At 42.2% G+C, this 13,789-nt stretch overlaps 2 protein-coding genes across 4 annotated transcripts in view; one reads left to right on the top strand and one right to left on the bottom strand.

The window, feature by feature from the left end:
- Nucleotides 1-1,400, top strand: part of rrh (retinal pigment epithelium-derived rhodopsin homolog) — a 16,234-nt gene extending 14,834 nt beyond the window's left edge. For both annotated transcript variants that reach the window (XM_070443387.1, XM_070443386.1), the window contains exon 7: nucleotides 757-1,400. In XM_070443387.1, coding sequence (XP_070299488.1) covers nucleotides 757-1,213 — 457 coding nt within the window. In that variant the 3' untranslated portion in view covers nucleotides 1,214-1,400. The remainder of the gene's footprint in view (nucleotides 1-756) is intronic.
- A 115-nt stretch (nucleotides 1,401-1,515) lies between these two features.
- Nucleotides 1,516-13,789, bottom strand: part of LOC111963379 (glutamyl aminopeptidase) — a 28,948-nt gene continuing 16,674 nt past the window's right edge. Inside the window, exons 7-20 of one of the 2 annotated variants that reach the window (XM_023986781.2) lie at nucleotides 13,549-13,683; nucleotides 13,383-13,448; nucleotides 13,100-13,165; nucleotides 12,818-12,978; nucleotides 12,615-12,697; nucleotides 12,354-12,490; nucleotides 12,188-12,243; nucleotides 11,932-12,082; nucleotides 3,346-3,419; nucleotides 3,143-3,247; nucleotides 2,792-2,962; nucleotides 2,440-2,580; nucleotides 2,171-2,252; nucleotides 1,516-1,987 (exon numbers count right to left, since the gene is read on the bottom strand). In XM_023986781.2, the coding sequence (XP_023842549.1) occupies nucleotides 1,838-1,987; nucleotides 2,171-2,252; nucleotides 2,440-2,580; nucleotides 2,792-2,962; nucleotides 3,143-3,247; nucleotides 3,346-3,419; nucleotides 11,932-12,082; nucleotides 12,188-12,243; nucleotides 12,354-12,490; nucleotides 12,615-12,697; nucleotides 12,818-12,978; nucleotides 13,100-13,165; nucleotides 13,383-13,448; nucleotides 13,549-13,683 (1,578 nt within the window). In that variant the 3' untranslated portion in view covers nucleotides 1,516-1,837. Of the gene's footprint in view, nucleotides 1,988-2,170; nucleotides 2,253-2,439; nucleotides 2,581-2,791; nucleotides 2,966-3,142; nucleotides 3,248-3,345; nucleotides 3,420-11,931; nucleotides 12,083-12,187; nucleotides 12,244-12,353; nucleotides 12,491-12,614; nucleotides 12,698-12,817; nucleotides 12,979-13,099; nucleotides 13,166-13,382; nucleotides 13,449-13,548; nucleotides 13,684-13,789 lie in introns of both variants that reach the window. The other variant, XM_023986780.2, reaches the window with a different exon arrangement.

Genomic DNA, 13,789 nt, shown 5'->3' with positions numbered 1-13,789 from the left:
TAGTATTGAGTGATGATGAGAGATATTGTCTCTAGAAACATCATTGAAACCAGGTGATGTCATCGCATGTGTGGGTGGTGGAACTGAAATGTTGGATAAAGTATAGTGAGCAGGGCTAGAGGCTCTAAAGTGAAATAAGCCAATAAACACTAACCAGAACAGTAATGGACAAGGCATATTGAGATTAAGGAGAGGCATGCTTAGTCGAGTGATCATAAAGGTCCAGTGAGTAGAGGTTGGTTGGGGTCACGGCGATTCAGACAGCTAGCCGGGCCATCGGTAGCAAGCTAGCATAGGATGGAGGTCTGTTTTTAGCCACCTTGTGCGTTTCCATCGGTAGATTAGTGGGGTTCCGTGTGGTAGAGGGATCAATCCAATTGGCAAAATAGATATAGTAATAGTGACCCAAGAAAAAATTGTCCGATAGACTTATTCAGAAGCAGCCGATAAGACAGCTAATGGTTAGCAGGCCGCAGATGGGCGTTCAGGTAACGTCGCGACGGAGGGGCCAGTTGGATAACTCCCTCGGGCAGATAACGTCGGTAGTCCAGTCGTGAAGGCCCGGTGGAGCTCCGCAATGGCAGTAAAACGGGTCCGGATAGGGGATTTTAGCCCAGGAGTGGCTGATGGAACTCTTCGAGCTAAAGGAATAGCTGATGACCACAACCGTGGTTAAACGATAAACGAGGTGTGTTATAGGTTACAGCTTCCTTCTTATTATCGTATTAACCCCTTGTTTCATGTGTCTCTCCTCAGGCCGGTGGTGGCTGGTCCCCTGCAGGAAGGTGAGGTGCCGGAGGTCCCTCCGCCCCCTCTGGACATCGAGGGGTCCCCGGCGTACACTGTACGTTCCATTTTGGACTCTAGACGGGTGAGGGGCCTACAGTACCTCGTGGACTGGGAGGGGTACGGTCCGGAGGAGAGGTTCTGGGTACCGGTGGGGGACATCTTGGATCCATCACTACTGAGGGAGTTCCACCGCCTCCATCCGGATCGCCCTGCGCCTTGCCCCCGGGTCGCCCTCGAGGCCGGTGGCGGCGCTCTGCGGGAGCGCGCGTCAGGGGGGGGGGGTACTGTCCCACAAGTCCCACCGAAGGTGGCTCCCCTGCCTGTTCGGGCGGCGCTCGGCGGTTGTTGTCGCCGGTCTACTAGCTGCCACCGATCCCCTTTTCCTTTTGTTATGTCTTATTGGTTGCACCGGTCTCTTGTTTAGTTTTGTTTCAGGACTATTTAAGCCTGTTAGGTCCGCCTGTTTTTGTGCGGGCTTGTTTTCTGTTAGTCGAGGTTGTTGCGTTCCTGTCTGTTTGTGCCCTGTGTTGGGTTGGACATTTTTTTGATATTCGCCTGTTGTTTTGGGCGTTAGTGTTGGATGCCGCAATAAAGTCCGATTTCCCCCATTATCCTCTGCTCTCTGCGCTTGACTCCGCACCCACCCCTCCAGGCTCTGTGACAAATCATGGTTATTTGAATATGACATCTCAAATTCTTTCCAAGCACTTAATAAGAAATGAAATATTTGTGTCAAAATGTTTATTTTATTTGTCCTTTCTTAATTTAACACAAATATACCGTAGGTAATGCAGGAAAGGTACTAAGTACTGTAAATTGATTCCACTTGAGTAAAGATAAAGTGGCTCACTGAGTTACAATCACATCAGAAGTGTGTTTGATTTGCACAGCAGCATATCCAGGACAGAGGGACTTGATACTTGATTCATAAAGGCAGTCCTGTGGCGTGCTTTCACTGCCGTTGAATTAATTAATTAATGGAAACAGCATGAAGGTATTTTATTTGGATTAGGCATGGGTTCTTTAGTCTTATGTTGACCTGATGTCATCAGTAGGCGACGTTGCTCTCCAGCCAAGAGCTGATCTCTGCCTTGTTTCTCCTGACCCACTCGATGTTGTTCTTCACTGTCTCTAGAGCTTGCTGCCTAGGCATCTCCCCAGCCCCGGCATTAGGGTTCAGTTTGAAAAAGTGCGCCATCTAAAACCCAACCACACAGTCAACACAGTCAGTCATAAACCAAGTCACCATAAAAAGACACAATCCACAACATAGATCACGGTCAATCTTAAATTCAAGCACACCAGTGCTAGTCTCAATTTAAGTGGTATATTGTTTGATTTACTTATTCTAATTCTATGAGTAGAATGTCCCTGTTCTAACCTGCCACAGCTGTAGCTCTGTATTGTAGGTGGTGCTGATTCTGGTCAGCAGGCGCCCCAGGCTCCTGTCATTGATAGTGTATCTGTAACAAAACAAAAGGAAATTGAAAACTGTCACAGTATTTACATGATTCATTCACTCTAGGCTCAGTTGATACTGATTCAGTAAATTGACTTACAGCATTCCAATTAGTCACTATCACTTCAATGACTCTGGACTCAGTAACTCGAAATTCAGACTCAGAGAAGTGACTCAGAGAATGGGCTCACCTGTTCACTAGGTAGTCCCAGTTGAGAGTGACCCAGTCCCAGGCCATGGTCTTGCCGTAGCGATTCAGAGAGACATATTGGACCACAGTGAACAGATCCTGAGTCCTCACAATACTCTCATCTTTGGAAACCTCCAGTAAGCTGAAAAACAACGCCATTCTAACAAGCAGCATTATCTCAAGTCATATCTAGCTAAATAAACTAAAATGTTTGCCAGAAACAATTTTGCACACTCTTGCCAACAAATGTACTGGGGTTCTAGTTATAACTTTTCACTGGATTATGTTTAAAAGCAATTTTGAATAATGCATGTAAAAATAATTTATAAAGATAATTCATGTTTTTTATTTACTTGAACAGAAGAGTGATGTTCTCCACGGATGCCAATCCATACAGGAGCTTGTCCTTCTCTTGGGCCAAGGTTTCTGTTTTGTACCTCTCAAACATTAAGTTCCACTTCGCCTCAGTGCCTGAGTTCCTCATGCCATAGCGATACACCAACAGGCGCAGGTTCACCCCAACACTGCTGGAGGTCAAAGGTCATGTTATCATTAGGGCTTAGTGAGATAAACATGCTTTTAGGAATACTAATAAAGTAGTTAGTTGTGTCCATCAGTTTAGGCGTAACATTAGCATGTACTGCAGCTGGATTAGTAAGTAGATCATGTGTCATTTAATGATTTAATTCAAGACTAATATTTACCTGATGTTTCCTGAGATCCATTGGTCAAATAAAACAGATGCCTCATTTAGCACTTCCTGGTCGCCCATTTGGCAAGCAATTCCCTGGACTGTCTCACGCAACAGCCTATACAAAACCCATATAGACAATGCAGTTTACGATTAATATCCAGCAAATACACCCATGATCTATCAAATAAAGTAGATTGTCTCTCCTTGTTTTACCTATCTCTCTGGCTTCCCTTGTCGTCCCATCCCAGCTGCCTGGAGATAGTCTGCACATGCTCACGGAATAATTTCTGTCGGGAAATAAGCGACTAGACATGACTAGTCTATTCCTGAAACGTCCTTAGGGAGTTTCCCCCAAAACACCCCACCAGGGACATGGAGCTAAACAAGGGACATGTTTTAGACCTATTCTCTAGTTTGCATTATTATCTCATACGTACAGGTAACTGACAAAGTAACCCTTAAAAAAATATGTTGTTTGTTGAGGCAAACTTCCCGCAGGTTTGTGGCAAATTTGATGCAAACTAAATAGTCTGGCACAAAATGTTGCCAGAAGTTTGCAATGTTTGTCACTAGTGGTGAATCTGCTGCAAACCTTTGGCAACAATAATATTTATTGGCACTAGTGGCAAACAGTTCACCAGAGGTTTTTTTCTCTTTAAGATTCAACTTGAATTTATGGCAACAAGTTCCAAGACCAGTAACCGTTGATGACCAATCAGGGGGATTAGAAACATCTGTTGGAAAATGGAAACCAAGCTATCTAGCTAGGTAGCTACCAGTTGTCCGGTGAGTGTAACTTACTAATTAGACTTCCTAAATGAACTTTAACATTTTATTAACTAAATTATGCCTAGTTAGGAATGTCACGTTTTATGGGATAGAGTGAAACATTTTGTTGATACCAGTTTCAATCTGTCAGTGATACTGACTGGCTAGCGCTTAGCTAGCTAACGTTAGCTATCATATTTTTGCACAATTACTGTGATAGCTAGCTAGCTAATGATTTGCCTAAACACTTATTTTTAGGTAAATACGTTGCTGTCTTAAGACCAATACGCATGTTAATAAGCTAGTGTCAAGGTTCAGTAGCATGTTAGCTGTCACAACAGCTAAGGTAGCAACAATATGAGTTGATATGACATCAGTAAAACTTAACTTTTGCAGATGGATAGATACTCTTCCCCAACCCGTGGTGTTGGAAAAAGCTAGGAGCTGCAATCACTAATAACACTTTCAGAAAATGAAAGAGAACGTGTGTCGCGGCCATGGGTTCTATATATAGTGGCGGACCCCAGCCATGACACAGGTGTACACGGGAGTAAATCTGTAAATCCTCACCTCGGATGTATCGCGGAGTGATACCAATATATTGGAGTGATCCAAATAGCTCACATAACCGTGGTTACATACTTAACCTTCATTTTCTGTAAAAACAGCAAGGTTGGGTTGTTGGTGCTGTGTTTAAAATGTACTGTCATAACGTTGCCCTCTTTGGGTACAGTGAGCACTATCCCCCCTCCCTCTGCACCAGCCCTTTTCTATGCACCATCCCCCTACCTCTGTCTCCCACACCCAGGCTGCTGTGGTCAGAGAGGTCGTAAATTCCTAGAGAAGATCCTGCCTCATAGCCAGACAGTATAGAGCGAGTGAGTTTTCATAGAGAGAACAAAGGAATTTCTTCCACCTCACAGAACTGGAGGTCCGAACAGTATTTATGTTCTGGAGAATGTATAAAAGATGAGTGAAGAATCCAGCTACGAACTGGTCCGTTTGGTACCATTTTGTGAAACTCATGAGAGACAATACGGCCACATTACCATAACGCTGTTTATACAATAGCCTCAGTTATGAGGCTTACATCTAATTGTTGTATAAAATGAATGAGTGAGAATAGAACTGTTTGTGAAATTATGTAATGTGATTTTGGACTGTTTAATGAAGGAAATTCCAATTCCCTTTGGAGTTTAACTAAAATCAGAGGACCTCCCTTGAGCACAGTTATGGTCTGGCATCATGGGACAGGCCCTTTTCTGCTCTTCCGAATAAAACCCCCACCCAGTACCTCTATCACAAAGGGAAATAAGGTTTAAGTAGATTGCTGAATCTTTTAACCATCCCACATGGTTAAACTCTTAGACTATCAATACCGACAGAATAAGAACAAGTCTTTGATATTAATTACTAGTCTGCAGCTAGGAATTCGGTATCATTGAACACGAAGACCGACAACCGCCGAAACAACTATTCTATAACGACATGAATGTCACTCTGAACTATCCATTCTAACCACGACAGAGAGAGAGAGAGGGCGGACAAACAGAAACTAACAGAAACAGAAACTAACTTGTCAACAGAGATCCCGAAGACACACTGAGTGTAAATATATATATATTGATTGCAATTATTCCCGAATGAGTGAGCGTTCATGTGCAAAGGATTAGCATTTCAATTGTTATAATTATCACTCTGTCTAACAAGCCACCATGCCGGTTTAGCCCACTAGGGCACATCCCCCTATCATGTCTTTGTAACCATATCTACTTTGTTTGTGTAATGCATTTCTGTGAGTACTTAGTTAGTAAATAAATTATTTTAAGACAATTGATGTATGGATGACTCAGTGAAGACTGGGTTCGTGTAGATAACCAACAATTTACGATGTTTGGAATGAGACTAACGTGAGGTAAAGAATAATTCATTCATCAGAAGACTAAGTGATCAGATATTAAAATATCTGAAAGTTATATTAGGAAAATTATAACTTTGTAATCTGAATATTTTCCTTGGTGACTTCCTAGTTAATTACAGTTACATGATTAAGTAGTTTAATCACGTAATAATAATTACAGAGAATTTTTGATAAAGATTCATCTTCAGTTTAATGATGCCAAAGACACGACAGTACAGTTGAAGTCGGAAGTTTAGATTACTCTTAGGTTGGTGTCATTAAAAGTTGTTTTTCAACCACTCCACAAATTTCTTGTTAACGAACTATAGTTTTGGCAAGTCGATTAGGACTTCTACTTTGTGCATGACGCAAGTAATTATTCCAACAATTGTTTACAGACAGATTATTTCACTGTATCACAATTCCAGTGGGTCAGAAGTTTACATACACTAAGTTGCCTGTGCCTTTAAACAGCTTGGAAAATTCCAGAAAATGGTGTCATGGCTTTAGAAGCTTCTGATAGGCTAATTGACATAATTTGAGACAATTGGAGGAGTACCTGTGGATGTATTTCAAGGCCTACCTTCGAACTCAGTGTCTCTTTGCCTGACATCATGGGAAAATCAAAAGAAATCAGCCAAGACCTCCACAAGTCTGGTTCATCCTTGGGAGCCATTTCCAAATTCCTGAAGGTACCACGTGCATCTCTACAAACAATAGTATGCAAGTATGAACACCATGGGACCACGCAGCTGTCATACCGCTCAGGAAGGAGACGCGTTCTGTCTCCTAGAGATGAACGTACTTTGGTGCCAAAAGTGCAAATCAATCCCAGAACAACAGCAAAAGACCTTGTGAAGATGCTGGAGGAAACAGGTACCAAAGTATCTTTATCCACAGTAAAACAAGTCCTACATCGACATAACCTGAGAGGCCGCTCAGCAAGGAAGAAGCCACTGCTCCAGAACCGCCATAAAAAAGCCAGACTACGGTTTGCAACTGCACATGGGGACAAAGATTGTACTTTTTGGAGAAATGTCCTCTGGTCTGATGAAACAAAAATACAACTGTTTGGCCATAATGACCATCGTTATGTTTGGAGGAAAAAGGGGGAGACTTGCAAGCCGAAGAACACCATCCCAACCGTGAAGCACGGGGGTAGCAGCATCATGTTGTGGGGTTGCTTTGCTGTAGGAGGGACTGGTGCACTTCACAAAATAGATGGCATTATGAGGTAGGAAAATTATGTGGATATATTGAAGCAACATCTCAAGACATCAGTCAGGAAGTTAAAGCTTGGTCGCAAATGGGTCTTCCAAATGGACAATGACCCCAAGCATACTTCCAAAGTTGTGGCAAAATGGCTTAAGGACAACAAAGTCAAGGTATTGGAGTGGCCATCACAAAGCCCTGACCTCAATCCCATAGAAAATTTGTGGGCAGAACTGAAAAAGTGTGTGCGAGCAAGGAGGCCTACAAACCTGACTCAGTTACACCAGCTCTGTCAGGAGGAATGGGCCAAAATTCACCCAACTTATTGTGGGAAGCTTGTGGAAGGCTACCTGAAACGTTTGATCCGAGTTAAACAATTTAAAGGCAATGCTACCAAATACTAATTTAGTGTATGTAAACTTCTGACCCACTGGGAATGTGATGAAAGAAATAAAAGCTGAAATGTATATTATTCTGGCATTTCACATTCTTAAAATAAAGTGGTGATCCTAACTGACCTGAGACAGGGAATGTTTACTAGGATTAAATGTCAGGAATTGTGAAAAAATGAGTATAAATGTATTTGGCTAAGGTATGTATGTAAAACTTCAACTGTACCTATAAATAGTAAAACCAGAGAAACTGATAATTTTGCAGTAGTCTCTTAATTTTTTCCAGAGCTGTATATGTATATGTACAGTGCATTCTAAAAGTATTGACTCCTTTTTCTACATTTTGTTATGTTACAGACTTATTCAAAATGGATTAAATACATTTTTCCCCTCTTCAATATACACCCAATACCCCATATAGACAAAGCGAAAACCGATTTTTAGAAATGTTTCCTAATTTATATAAAATAACTACCTTATTTACATAAGTATTCAGACCCTTTGCTATGAGACACGAAATTGAGCTCAGGTGCATCCTGTTTCCATTGATGATCCTTGAAATGTTTCTACAAACTTGAATGGAGTCCACCTGTGGTGAATTCAATTGATTTGACATGATTTGGAAAGGCACACATCTGTCTATATAAGGTCCCACAGTTTACAGTGCATGTCACAGTAAAAATCAAACCATAAGGTCGAAGGAATTGTCCGTAGAGCTCCAAGACAGGATTTGTGTCGAGGCACAGACCTGGGGAAGAATACCAATAAAAATTCTGCAGTATTCAAGGTCCCCAAGAACACAGTAGCCTCCATCATTCTTAAATGGAAGAGCTGTCCGCCCGGCTAAACTGAGCAATCAGGGGAGAAGGGCTTGTTAGTGAAGTGACCAAGAATCCGATGGTCATTCTGACAGAGCTCCAGAGTTCCTCTGTGGAGATGGGAAAACCTTCCAGAAGGAAAACCATCTCTGCAGCACTCCACCAATCAGGCCTTTATGGTAAAGTGTCCAGACGTAAGCCACTCCTCAGTAAAAGGCACATGACAACCCGCTTGGACTAAAGGACTCTCAGACCATGAGAAACAAGATTCTTTGGACTGATGAAACCAAGATTGAACTCTTTAGCCTGAATGCCAAGCGTCACATCTGAAGGAAACCTGGCACCATCCCTACGGTGAAGCATGGTGGTGGCAGCATCATGTTGTGGGGATATTTTTCAGCGGCAGGCACTGGGAGACTAGTCAGGATAGAGGGAAAGATGAACGGAGCAAAGTACAGAGAGATCCTTGAAGAAAACCAGCTCCAGAGCACTCAGGACCTGAGACTGGGTCAAAGGTTCACCTTTCAACAGGACAACGACCCTAAGCACACAGCCAAGACAACGCAGGAGTGGCTTCGGGGCAAGTCTCTGAATGTCCTTGAGTTGCCCAGCCAGAGCCCGGACTTGAACCCGATCGAACATCTCTGGAGAGTCCCGAAAATAGCTGTGCAGCAACGCTCCCCATCCAACCTGACAGAGCTTGAGAGGATTTGCAGAAAAGAATAGGAGAAACTCCCCAAATACAGGTGTAACAAGCTTGTAGTGTCATATCCAAGAAGACTCGAGGCTGTAATCACTGCCAAAGGTGCTTCAACAAAGTACTGAGTAAAGGGTCTGAATAATTATGTAAATGTGATATTTAAAAAAAAAAWTTTTTTATAAATGTGCATAAACAATATTAAACCTGTTTCTGGTTTGTCATTACAGGGTATTGTGTGTAGATTGAGGGAAAAACTAAATTTAATCAATTTTAGAATAAGGCTGTAATGTAACAAAGTGGAAAAAGTCATAGGGTCTGAATACTTTCAGAATGCTCTGTAACTATAATGGGCAGGCCATTATTTTGGCTACCATGGCCATGCCCCCATATGATGACAATGCCCCCATACACAGGGACGAGTGATCACTGAATGGTTTGATGAGCATGAAAACTATCTTAACCATATGCCATGGTCGCCTGTCACCAGATCTCAACCCAATTGAACACTTATGGGAGACTCTGGAGCGGTGTCTGAGACAGCGTTTTTCACCACCATCAACAAAACACCAAATAATGGAATTTCTCGTGGAGTAATGTAGGGTATGATAACACGTAAAAAAAAAAAAAATACTGCATAGTTTCCTAGGAACGCGAAGCGAGGCGGCCATCTCTGTCGGCGCCGACAGAGATGGCCGCCTCGCTTCGCGTTCCAAGGAAACTATGCAGTATTTTGTTTTTTTATGTGTTATCATACCCTACATTACTCATCTCATATGTATATGTATATACTGTACTCTATATCATCTACTGCATCTTGCCATCTTTATGTAATACATGTATCACTAGCCACTTTAAACTATGCCACTTTATGTTTACATACCCTACATTACTCATCTCATATGTATAGACTGTACTCTATACCATCTACTGCATCTTGCCTATGCCGTTCTGTACCATCACTCATTCATATATCTTTATGTACATATTCTTTATCCCTTTACACTTGGTGTTATTAAGGTAGTAGTTGTGGAATTGTTAGGTTAGATTACTTGTTGGTTATTACTGCATTGTCGGAACTAGAAGCACAAGCATTTCGCTACACTCGCATTAACATCTGCTAACCATGTGTATGTGACAAATAAAATTTGATTTGTATTGATTTACATCCCTTCAATAGAGTGCCAGACACTTGTAGAATCTATGCCAAGGCACATTGAAACTGTTCGGTCTCGTGGTGCCCAATGCCCTATTTAGACACTTTATGTTGGTGTTTCCTTTTTTTTTGGCAGTTACCTGTATGTGCAAACTCCCAAGATTATTATTTTGTGTGTGTTCTAGTTGGCCAGCGGAGGGCATAATCCACCTGTAAAAAAATATATACAGTGGGGAGAACAAGTATTTGACACTGCCGATTTTGCAGGTTTTCCTACTTACAAAGCATGTAGAGGTCTGTAATTTTTATCATAGGTACACTTCAACTGTGAGAGACAGAATCTAAAACAAAAATCCAGAAAATCACATTGTATGATTTTTAAGTAATTAATTTGCATTTTATTGCATGACATAAGTATTTGATCACCTACCAACCAGTAAGAATTCCGGCTCTCACAGACCTTTAGTTTTTCTTTAAGAAGCCCTCCTGTTCTCCACTCATTACCTGTATTAACTGCACCTGTTTGAACTCGTTACCTGTATAAAAAGACACCTGTCCACACACTCAATCAAACAGACTCCAACCTCTCCACAATGGCCAAGACCTGACAGCTGTGTAAGGACATCAGGGATAAAATTGTAACCTGCACAAGGCTGGGATGGGCTATAAGGACAATAGGCAAGCAGCTGGTGAGAAGGCAACAACTGTTGGCGCAATTATTAGAAAATGGAAGAAGTTCAAGATGACGGTCAATCACTCTCGGTCTGGGGCTCCATGCAAGATCTCACCTCGTGGTGCATCAATGATCATGAGGAAGGTGAGGATCAGCCAGAACTACACGGCAGGACCTGGTCAATGACCTGAAGAGAGCTGGGACCACAATCTCAAAGAAAACCATTAGTAACACACTACGCCGTCATGGATTAAAATCCTGCAGCGCACGCAAGGTCCCCCTGCTCAAGCCAGCGCTGTCCAGGCCCGTCTGAAGTTTGCCAATGACCATCTGGATGATCCAGAGGAGGAATGGGAAAAGGTCATGTGGTCTGATGAGACAAAAATAGAGCTTTTTGGTCTAAACTCCACTCGCCGTGTTGGAGGAAGAAGAAGGATGAGTACAACCCCAAGAACACCATCCCAACCGTGAAGCATGGAGGGGAAACATCATTCTTTGGGATGCTTTTCTGCAAAGGGGACAGGACGACTGCACCGTATTGAGGGGAGGATGGATGGGGCCATGTATCGCGAGATCTTTGCCAACAACCTCCTTCCCTCAGTAAGAGCATTGAAGATGGGTCGTGCTGGGTCTTCCAGCATGACAACGACCCGAAACACACAGCCAGGGCAACTAAGGAGTGGCTCCGTAAGAAGCATCTCAAGGTCCTGGAGTGGCCTAACCAGTCTCCAGACCTGAACCCAATAGAAAATCTTTGGGGGAGCTGAAAGTCCGTATTGCCCAGCGACAGCCCCAAAACCTGAAGGATCTGGAGAAGGTCTGTATGGAGGAGTGGGCCAAAATCCCTGCTGCAGTGTGTGCAAACCTGGTCAAGAACTACAGGAAACGTATGATCTCTAATTGCAAACAAAGGTTTCTGTACCAATATTTAAGTTCTGCTTTCTGATGTATCAAATTTACTTTATGTCATGCAATAAAATGCAAATTAATTACTTAAAAATCATACAATGTGATTTTCTGGATTTTTGTTTTAGATTCCGTCTCTCACAGTTGAAGTGTACCTATGATAAGAATTACAGACCTCTACATGCTTTGTAAGTAGGAAAACCTGCAAAATCGGCAGTGTATCAAATACTTGTTCTCCCCACTGTCTATACAAAAATTAAGTGGAAAACAGACCCACCTGGAATTTAGGGTAAAGAACAGTGTCGTCAGACAACATGTCTCGCACATAGGCAATGGAAGAAGACACACGTTCCCAGACGATGTACTCAGTCTCATTGGTCAGGTATTTTGTCAGGTTGAATGCATTTCCATAATCGACAACATCTGCCCTGATGAGGCCGATAAGAACAAGACATTTCATAACAGTTTTCTAAAGCTCAGAGCAACTGAATTGACAGATGTACTTCAAGTGAATGTCTGTAATGTTGGTTTACCTTCCCAGAGCTAAGACATCATCAATGTAACTGCATCGGTCAGCAGCGTCAAACTCCTAGTAAAGAAAGTGTCCTGCCGATTAAGATAAGTGCAACGTATGAACTGGTAAGATTAAAACTTAATATTACCTCTGAAACTATAGTAGCAGTTTTTATTGATATTTACCTTGTGATTTGTTTGAAGCTGTTGACTAATGGTGCTCCACATGCTGTCATGGTGATTGACTCTGTAGAATCCGATATGGTCGTTATTGATCTTCAGGAGTCCATCCGTAGCAGGGAAATAGTCAGCTAAGACTTGCTCTAGATATTAGTGTGAGAGACAAACATGTACGACTTCAATTTAATGAAATACATGTTGTCACCAGAGGCTGGAACTGTAATTTTAATAAGGTCAAGCAAAGTGTTTGGACAGAAGTATCTTTACCTGGACTGGACTTGTTGAACATGATGGACATATTCTTATTACTATCCACTGAGTGCCACTTCACAGGGATGGTCCACTTGTAGCTGAAAGAAAAGCATAGCCTTTTTAGGATTTACAGGTTTATCCAAAGAAATATAGCTGACTTCCATCGGGAAATCAACCAACGATCACAAAGGGACTTAATAGTGTGTTGAATGACTGACCTGAGTGGTGAGGGTGGCTGGGTGGTATCAGCATCGGGGTCCAACAGGAATCTGCGCTGGGTGAGTTTGGTCTGAGTACCGGCAGTAGACAGGTCCAATACCGGGTAGCCCATCTGTTTGGTCCATGTGTCCATCACATCTGCCACAGGCAACCCACTCACCTGCAACCCAAAAATGTTAGTATGTAACACACAAGTACACTAGATGTATTGAAATATTAACAATAATATCAACTTTGATATTTTGAAACTACTATGACTAAATTAGATATGACAAACATACGTTAGCAAGGGATGACCAGAAGTTGGCTGTTTTGGCATTCTGAAAATGGAAATCTTTCAAGTATTTCTGTTGAAGGGAGAGAAAAACAGGTTACCAACCATAGATTTTATGATAAATAAAATGCAAGCTGACAGTAATCATAATTTTCATTCAACAGGGAAGTAATTGCATGTCCCTAACACTCACTATTACCAAATGATTCTGCTATTGACTGAATAGGGATCAAGAGACTTGGTGTAGGGATACTTCTATCCACTTTACGTCAAATTAAATGGATTCTTACCCGACAACCATCTCGGAAGTTGTCTCGACCCAACCAGTCCTCCACCATCCTGAGAATTGATGCCCCCTACAGGAAGATGTTTGGACCAAATTTCAAGACAAATTTAATTGAAGTACATTTTATATCATCCCCTGTAGTAGAGTGAAACGTGGCGGATTTAGATTACCTTGTTGTAGGATATACCATCAAACACAGAGGTAATCTCAGCCGGAGTTGACACATCCACAATGATTGGATGGGAGGTGACGAGGGCGTCGTCCACCATGACAGGAAGTACATCACTGATGATCATGATGTCACGCTGGTAAAGACAGAGACCGAAGGAGATGTAGAATGTATTCATAACCAGAGTTGGGATTAAAACAATTCCATTTCAAATCACTCAATTCAGGATCTGTCAGATGGAC

This window comes from Salvelinus sp. IW2-2015, linkage group LG4q.2, assembly GCF_002910315.2.
Source record: "Salvelinus sp. IW2-2015 linkage group LG4q.2, ASM291031v2, whole genome shotgun sequence".
Lineage (NCBI taxonomy): Eukaryota > Metazoa > Chordata > Actinopteri > Salmoniformes > Salmonidae > Salvelinus > Salvelinus sp. IW2-2015.
Note: the sequence above shows the minus strand (reverse complement) of the source record. Positions and strands in the feature narration are given on the sequence as shown.